The sequence below is a fragment of the Tinamus guttatus genome, unplaced genomic scaffold, assembly GCF_059628265.1.
Source record: "Tinamus guttatus ecotype Peru unplaced genomic scaffold, ASM5962826v1 Tinamus_guttatus_pri_ptg000423l, whole genome shotgun sequence".
In the NCBI taxonomy this organism is placed as follows: Eukaryota; Metazoa; Chordata; class Aves; order Tinamiformes; family Tinamidae; genus Tinamus; species Tinamus guttatus.
This window is the reverse complement of record NW_028288957.1, coordinates 4,057,541-4,065,128: the sequence shown is the minus strand read 5'-3', so window position 1 is coordinate 4,065,128 and position 7,588 is coordinate 4,057,541. Positions and strand designations below refer to the sequence as shown.

Below are 7,588 nucleotides of genomic sequence, written 5' to 3'. Positions count from 1 at the left end.
AGGAAGAGGCTTCCTCCTACTAGTGCTGCTGTGGTGGCCATCGCCTGGGTTTGCTGGGCATTTTCCTGGCACGGGGAAGTGCTCGCTTGGAAGTGACTGGACACGTGTAGTCGAGATCCGCAGCCTCGTCCCCTTGTGCAGCGACCAGCCCTGCGACGGCAAAAATAGCATGGGGAATTATAGCCCCGCTAGAGCAATATGTAAATATCTGGCTGCATGCAAAAAAAAAAAAAAACAAAAAAAAAGCACACAACCTGTTTACGCTCCGGTTTTATTCTGGGCACTTTCTGTGGTTGGAGAGTAAATGCTGCGGGGAGGCCCACGTGGCGTTGTTGGTGCGGAGGCAGCCGATGGGAGCGGGGGGAAGCCGTGCGGGGGGAATCCGGGCCCCGGCGCGCTGCCCTCGCTGGCGCGGCGTGCTCGGCGCGGCCGGGGGCGTCCCGCGAGCAAAGTCAGGGCTTGTCATGGGCTGCCTGTCAGCTGTGACCGCTCGCGCTCCCATCTGGCTGGGCCGCCTTGCCGACCTCCCCGAATATATAGGAGCCTCTGCCCGGGCAGCCCCGCAGAGTGGCCCCGGCGCGCGGGTGCAGCAAGGATGGGACTGGGCTGCCTCCCGCTCGCCTGCCTCCTCCTCCTCCTACTGGCGTCTCTCTCGGCCAACGCAGGTGAGCTGCCCGCAGGCTGGAGATGGGAATTAAAAGCAGGATTTGCACAAACCAGCTGCTGATCAGAGGGTATCTTGCAGGGCAAGGCACAGAAGTGCAGTTGGTGCTAACTTTTTCTTGCACTTGCCCACGAGACCCTTTTTTTTTTTTAAAAAAAAAAGCACTAGAAAGGGGAAGATTTTGTCTGCTACATCTATAAATGCTGCCGACTGCCTGCGTAAGCCGTCGCCTTTTCTCTTTGCCAGCCATCCTGGAAATGAACGGCAACCTGAGCTGCAGGTGTGTCAAGACGACCTCCGAGTACATCAGCCCGAAGCGGTACGAGAGCATCGAGATCAGACCTGTGGGGAGCACCTGCAGGCGCATGGAGATCATGTGAGTGCGAGCAGGGCTCGCGGCGCGGGAGGCGGCGCTGCCCTCCTGCTCCCCGCCGCCGCGCTGCCCTGCTTCCCTTTCTTCTTCTATGGAAAAAAAAATTGCCCCTATTTGGCAACTGGGGCATGGGGAGCAGAAGGGTGATGCTGTCCCCGGAGAGCGCTCTGGGGGCGCTTTCAGCCCGTCCAGACCCAGGAAATGCCACCTGCCTCCTACCTCCTTTTGGTCCCTCCAAAATTGTAGCCCAGAAATGAGGTGCTGACGATGTGGGTAGACCTTTCCAGTATTGGAAAGCCTCTTTCCTCAGTAGTGGCATTTGCAGTCTGAAGGAAGCGCCTCCTCAGGTGCCTAGGTAGGAGTCGTACCCAAGACCCATTTTTTCCCCTTCCAATATACAGCACTGCCGAGAGCAGGCAGCATTTCGGTGCAAGTCCTGATCTCCTTACTTTTGTCTTAACTAAAGCAGCATGTTAAGTGGCAGCGCATTCAATTACCAACTTCTGCTTTTGCTTTCTGGCACTGGTTTTCTCTTGTCTGTTGGTTCCGATGGGAGAGCCATGGATGCACTGCCCTTGCTTGGGCTTTGCTAACAGCTTCACATGTGTAAATCTGCAGAGAAAACTGCCTTTGGGTGGCAGTCTTTGCTGGGCACAGGGATTTTGCGTCTTGTTTTTAACTCTTTCTGCGCTGTCCTGTTGCCTCCCAAGCAGCTTTCTGTGACATCCCCCCTGCTCCTAGCCCACTGCAGGGCAGGAGAAAGCTGTTGCTCACAGATCCGCTCCGGCTGCTCACGTACCCGCCTTGGGAGTAACGGTCACAAACTCTGCTTCTGTTTCAGAATTAAGTTAAAAACCTTCTCAAAGGTGTGCGTGAATCCTGAGGCCCTTTGGGTAAAGAAGCTACTGAAGCGTATCGCTGGCACGTGAGTATTTTTAGCGGGACGTGGCGCATCACTTGCACCTGGGGAAAGAGCGGCCGCTTCCCCGGCTCCGCACAGACGCTTCCTCCCCCCCGGCCCCACTCTGCGCCTTTACACGTTTCCCCTCCTTCTGCTTTCTGCAGAAAGAAAAAGTGAGTTTCCTGCTAAGGAAGTTGCTGTCCAGAGCCTCGAGGCGGCCACACGAGCATGAAGACCTGACGGCTCCGGGTTTGGCCATTGCTTCCCCCCCAAAACATCCCCAAAGGCCCAGGGCTGCCCCCCTCCGTGCCCACCAAGCCCTGCAGCCCTCTCTGGGCGCGTTTTCCCCGGCACTGGGTAGTGGAGCCGCGTGAGCGCTGACCCCTCGTTTAGGCACTTGGGCCGCGTTCCCTCGCAAGGGCTGTTCCTGTCTCCGTGGGGACAGATTTCCCAAGCCTTCAGTGTGAAGCACTCGTGAACAGGCCACACATCCTATTTTTTTATTACATGCCACTGCCTGTCAAGCCCTGGATACTCAAGCTGAATAAAATCTGTATTTCTTTTCCTCTCAGAGTTTTGTTGGGTCTTGCCTAGAAGGTTGTTTTGACAAAACTCAGAAGAGCGGTAGCCAGGAGGTGCTTGGCGAATTTGGGATAACTGGCCATGGGCCAAACGGCAACAGCAATTATATCCCCAAAGCTGGGACCGAGGTGCGCCCCGCGAAAGGGAAATGTGACCGTGGGATGTGTCCGCCAAGGTATCAAGCATGAAATGGGGAAGTACTCACTGCACTTAGTGCTGTGGGACCCTGACAGGTGTGTCGGCAGCCTCGCGTGCACGTCTCCGGGCCTTGCAGCAAAATCCCCTTTTCCAAGGAGGCACCAGCAGGCACTTCCCTGAGGGCTTCTGTCCTAGAGCAGTGCTTCATGGCCTGGCACCACCCCGGCCTCAAACAGCCCGAGAGTAGAGGGCGGCAACGTGTACACACACACACACACACACACACACACACACACACTATAAATACGTATGAAATGAGTGTCTGAGTGCCTGGGATAGTGTGAAGCACCAGCCACGTGGAGTGGCCTGAGCTGACTCAACGATAGCAGCTATATTGAAATGAGTTATATCTGTCAAAAAAAAAAAAAAAAAAAAAGGGAAAAAAGCCATAAACCTCAAGATTTGACGGTAGTGCAGGCTAAGAAGAACCGTCAGCGGGAAGAGCCACTGCCTTTACAAGAATGGGCGGCTCAGGAAGGGCCAAGCAGATGCGGTTTAAGGAACCGGAGTCCGGAGCCGGTTTTCACGGCTCAGCAGCCGCCTCCAGCGGGGAAGGGAGCCGGGCAAAAACCCCGTGCAGGCAGTGCCGGGGTGCGGGAGCTGGGGGAAGCCGCGGCTTCACTTCTCCTATTGCCCTGCTCAAATAGGTGCCAGCGGCTCCCAGGGCCTCGCTGCTTCCTGCCCGGAGCACGGCCGGCGCGCGGGGCCGGCATGGCGTGCTGGGCAGCCCTGCTGCTCTGGCTGCTGCTGGGTGCCCACCGCCCCACTGACGCAGGTGAGGGGGCCATGCCTTTTTTCCCTTGATCCACCCATTTCTTCTCTTTCCAGACCCTTTTTTCCTTTATTCCCTGGGAGGGAGCTGGTGGAGGGACCCTGTAGAGAGGGGCTTGGGGTGCATGTGGCCAGGGGGGACGAGTGGGTTTGGAGGCATGGGCCGTGGCCCCCGCTGTGCCCCCAGGGCTGCTGGAAGCCAACGGCAACCTGAGCTGCCGCTGCGCCAAGACCACGAGCGCCTTCATCGCGCCGCGGCTCTACGAGAGCGTCGAGGTGAGGCCGGTGGGGAGCAGCTGCCGGCGCCGGGAGGTCGTGTAAGTGGCGATGGGGCTGTGCTGGCCTTGGCCTTGGCCGTTCGACCCTCCAATTCCACGGCCACTGCCTCAGTTCCCCTCACGGCGCTGCCAACCCGGCTTCTTTTCCAGCATCGTGTTAAAAACCCGCAAGAGAGTGTGCGTGCAGCCTGACACCCCCTGGGTGAGGAAACTCCTGCGGGACCTTCCCAGTGTGTAAGTTGCCCCCTTGGCTCCCCAGCCAGGAATGTCCCCTCTGGGGCCATCACTGGCCCCCGGGACGGCAGCCTCACTTCATCCCATTCTCCCTTTCTGCTTTGGTCAGGAGGAAGAAACAGGCTCCCCGCTGAGGAAGCTGCCGTGGGAGCCGCGAGGTGGCCAGATGGCCTGAGCAGTGGCCGTCCCCACAGCGCACGGCGCTGCGGCCCTGCAGCGCTGCCGCCCACGCGCATTCCCCCTCCGTGTGTGCCTGCAAACCGCTGCGAATCAAAGCCTTGTGCCTGCCTCCCTGCCCAGCTCGCGCCATGTGCCCTGCAGCTCCTGCGGGGTGTGTGCGCTCCCCCTGGGGCACCGTTGAGCCTGTCTATTAAAGTTGGCATCACCCATGCGCCCATTGTCCTCGTCATCTTTGGCCTCCGTCTCTGGGTGTGAGGGCTGGGGGGGCTCCAGGGGGCAGATCGGGGATCTCCGTGTTTCAGCACGAGGCGGGTGTGAGGGCTGCTGGATGGGTAGACCCTCAAGGGGAACAGGGGAGGGTTAGGGTTAGCAAGAGGGGAATTAACACTCCTAAAAAGCTGCTTTCCTCTTGTCCATCTCCGCTTGTCACTAATGGCCCGGTTATGTTGGTGCTGCCTAAAGGAGGGAAGAAATCCTGCTCTTTCTGTGGAGTTGGTGCAAGTGCGAGAGCCCCCGCGTTAGGGCCGGCTCCTGCCACGTGGCCGACAGCTTTCCTGGCGGCAGCGGGTCCCTACACCTGCCAGTCACTCACTGCACCTGCCGGTCACTCACTCAGCTCACGTCCACCAGCAGCGCTGGGAGGGCCCGTCCACCCCAGCCGATGCTCAGAGCGCGCTGCCCTGAGGGAGCTCACAGGGCACGGAGGGGCCGGCGGGCCCGGTGTCGGGCTCCCACCCTCGCCTTGCCCCACATCGCTGTTGAACCTGCCACGTGTCTGCGGGGAAGCGGCGTGAGGGGAAGCGGAAGGACGGCCCAGGGAGAAGCGTTGCCCTCCGTGTTTCCTACTGCGAGAATTCCCCCGCGGCGCGGGCTATAAAGAGGCCTCGTGTCTCGCTGCCTCTTGCGCTCACGGGTGTTTCAGCAAGGATGAAGCTGCCGCTGGCCGTGCTGGCCCTCGCGCTGCTCCTCAGCCACTTGGCACCGGTGGCTGGTGAGTAGCTTTTGGTGGAGGGTTTCCCGCTCCCCTTCTGTCTTTCGAGCTTTTCTGTCTCCTTCCATTTGCCTCTTGAGCTCCCTCCCATGTTGTTTTTTCCAAACTGTTTTCTGCCGTTTATGCTCTTGGGGGCCATCGTGTCCCTGCACCGTGGGCTGGTGCTGGGGGCACGCGGGGGTTCCATGCAGTGGCCGGGAGCTCCCTGTGGGCTGCTCTGGACGCAGGTGTGTCGCTGGAGAGCCTGCTCACCAACAAGCGCTGCAAGTGCATCAAATCCACCTCCCAGGTGGTCCCTTTGAGCATGATCCTGGCCATCGATGTCCTCTCGCCCGGGATTTACTGCCGCAGGAAGGAGATCATGTGAGTGCATACCCTGTTTCTGTGGAACCCCTGGGAGGGAAGCGCTTGTCTCCCCAGCCAAAGGGGGCAGAAGAAACCCCTGGCAAGGGCCTCACTGTGTCCCCTCGCCTTTCAGCCTCTCCCTGAAGAGGAATAAGAAGGTGTGCGTGGCCCCGGGGGCGCCCTGGATCCAGGTGCTCCTGCACAGGCTCACACAGAGGTAGGCACGGCACCCCACAGGCCTCCCCGAGCCACTGTGTGCCCCGCGCCGGCCCTGCCCTCACAGCTCGCTCTCCTTTCTCACCCCCAAACCTGCAGGAATGCCACCAAAAAAGCAGCGGCGCCGGCCTCGCACCAGCCGCTGCGCCCGGCCTCGTAGGCGCCCTAGCCGCGTGGCTGCCCACCTTCTCCAGATACTTATTTGCCCTTGGGGATGGCGCAGTGGCAGCGGGCTTGGCAGCACGAACCCGCGACTCGCACCGGTCCTGGCGTTGCTTCCTGCAGCCTCAATAAAAGGATGAACCCGCTGCCGTGGGCCCCGCGTGGCCCGCCATGCTTCCTCCGCGGCTGCCCCGGGCACGGAGGTGGCTTGGGCTCCTGGGGCTCCTCATGTGGCCACAGGGCACCCAGCTGATCCAGGTGCCGGGGGACTTGCCGAAGGGTAGGAGGTGTCGGGGGTTTGGACACCCAGCTACCTCCCCACTGCTGCGGGTGCCCCAGCACAGACCCTCCTTGCTGCCTCCTTTGGCTGCACGGGAAGCTCAAGGGGACCCTGCGGTGGCTGCGACGAGGCCTCTTACTGCCCGCGGGAGGACATAAGAGCGCACGAGTGCAAGGACACAGGCAGCCGCGAAGCCCTGCACATCAAGGGTGGGCAGGACCCGCTCTCTGCAACGTGGCCTGGGGAAGTGGGAGCAGGGAGGAGCAAGATCCAAAAATTAAAAAAAAAAAAAGAGGGAAGAAAAATATGTCAGTTCAGGGTCTTGAACATCTCCCTCTTTGAGCTGCCGTAGGGTTAGGAAAAGTTTGGTGGGAGAAGAGGGTGCCCCGGAACAGCCCTCCTACTGTCCCTCCGGGGAAGCGGCACTGGCCTCCGAGGTGGACAGGGCAAAACCCAAGCAGGTGGTGGTGGCAGTGGGAGAGCAGGGCATGATCTGGACTTAAAACAAGCCCCAAAAGTCCAAAGTAAGAGAGCAGGTCGTGTGTGCGAGGGGATTTTTTTGCTTTGGAGCAAAGGCAGCTGCATCTGGACGTGCCGACATTCTGAGGCGATAGTGAGGTCCGTAGGCCGGTCCGTAGTGAGGACGGGACCGAGCACCGGGGTCACTTGAGCCCTCGCCGCCAGAACGGAGGGGAGGTGCAAGCGAGACCAAGTGCTGTGTCAAGGTGTGAGACCAAGCGCTGCGTCAGCCTGCGAGGGGCACCCTGCGTGGCCCAGCACGCTAGGCCCCGACGCTGCTTCAAACACCGCGGGCCCAGGGGCATGCGCGGCACTCCCGCTGCGCGCTTGCTGTCAGCCATCCTCCGAGACGCTCTGTCCCTCAAGTCGGTCATCCTCCAATAAAACCAAACCCAGCAAGCCTTATTGTGCTTTATTATTTGCGACAGATTCGAATCGCTTGTCTTCTGACGAGCAAGTCGGGGTAAACACTGCGCCTTACCTGTGCCTGTCTCCCTGGCTCTGCTTTTTGCCTCGGCTTTCATTTTCCAAAGGGAAAGCTCACCTGGGGTCAGGATGGGTGCCAAGAGCGGCCACCTGATACGCTGCCGCTCGGCTTAGCTGCGCCTGGATCCATCTGGAGCCATCACAGAAGAGCGAACTCGAAAGTCAGACAATGAGAGCGGAGGCGAGGACGTTTCTCCCACTTGGTGTCCTCTCAGAGGGCCAAGCTGAGCTCCGTGGAAGGGCACGTTTAGGCCAATCATCTCCCCAATCAGCAGGGAGAGTGTCCTTCCAGATAAAAAAAAAGTACATTTAAGTTGGGCCTTGAATCTACATAAAAATACCTGAGGAAACAAAGTGTTTTTCTCAATGAGTGCTAGACACCAAGAGGAAGAAAAGCTGCTCTGAGAC

At 59.6% G+C, this 7,588-nt stretch overlaps 3 protein-coding genes across 3 annotated transcripts; all 3 read left to right on the top strand.

The window, feature by feature from the left end:
- Positions 1-595: 595 nt before the first annotated feature.
- LOC104570521 (interleukin-8) lies at positions 596-2,115 on the top strand. The gene is made up of 4 exons (XM_010217546.2): positions 596-665; positions 911-1,040; positions 1,879-1,962; positions 2,103-2,115. The coding sequence occupies exons 1-4, from the start codon at positions 596-598 to the stop codon at positions 2,113-2,115; spliced, it is 297 nt and encodes a 98-aa protein (XP_010215848.2).
- A 1,314-nt stretch (positions 2,116-3,429) lies between these two features.
- LOC148593279 (C-X-C motif chemokine 13-like) lies at positions 3,430-4,135 on the top strand. Its single transcript, XM_088531554.1, has 4 exons — positions 3,430-3,493; positions 3,677-3,806; positions 3,918-4,001; positions 4,111-4,135. The coding sequence occupies exons 1-4, from the start codon at positions 3,430-3,432 to the stop codon at positions 4,133-4,135; spliced, it is 303 nt and encodes a 100-aa protein (XP_088387680.1).
- A 973-nt stretch (positions 4,136-5,108) lies between these two features.
- LOC148593278 (permeability factor 2-like) lies at positions 5,109-5,893 on the top strand. Its single transcript, XM_088531521.1, has 4 exons — positions 5,109-5,172; positions 5,400-5,535; positions 5,651-5,734; positions 5,833-5,893. Exons 1-4 carry the CDS (start codon positions 5,109-5,111, stop codon positions 5,891-5,893), a joined length of 345 nt encoding a protein of 114 aa, XP_088387647.1.
- The last annotated feature ends 1,695 nt before the right edge of the window (positions 5,894-7,588 follow it).

Coding starts and splice junctions, on each gene's coding strand:
- LOC104570521 (XM_010217546.2), top strand. CDS start 596: ATGGGACTGGGCTGCCTCCCGCTCGCCTGCCTCCTCCTCCTCCTACTG. Junction 666..910: donor GTCTCTCTCGGCCAACGCAG/GTGAGCTGCCCG, acceptor TCTCTTTGCCAG/CCATCCTGGAAATGAACGGC. Junction 1,041..1,878: donor TGCAGGCGCATGGAGATCAT/GTGAGTGCGAGC, acceptor CTTCTGTTTCAG/AATTAAGTTAAAAACCTTCT.
- LOC148593278 (XM_088531521.1), top strand. CDS start 5,109: ATGAAGCTGCCGCTGGCCGTGCTGGCCCTCGCGCTGCTCCTCAGCCAC. Junction 5,536..5,650: donor TGCCGCAGGAAGGAGATCAT/GTGAGTGCATAC, acceptor CTCGCCTTTCAG/CCTCTCCCTGAAGAGGAATA. Junction 5,735..5,832: donor CTGCACAGGCTCACACAGAG/GTAGGCACGGCA, acceptor CCAAACCTGCAG/GAATGCCACCAAAAAAGCAG.
- LOC148593279 (XM_088531554.1), top strand. CDS start 3,430: ATGGCGTGCTGGGCAGCCCTGCTGCTCTGGCTGCTGCTGGGTGCCCAC. Junction 3,494..3,676: donor CCACCGCCCCACTGACGCAG/GTGAGGGGGCCA, acceptor CTGTGCCCCCAG/GGCTGCTGGAAGCCAACGGC. Junction 3,807..3,917: donor TGCCGGCGCCGGGAGGTCGT/GTAAGTGGCGAT, acceptor CTTCTTTTCCAG/CATCGTGTTAAAAACCCGCA.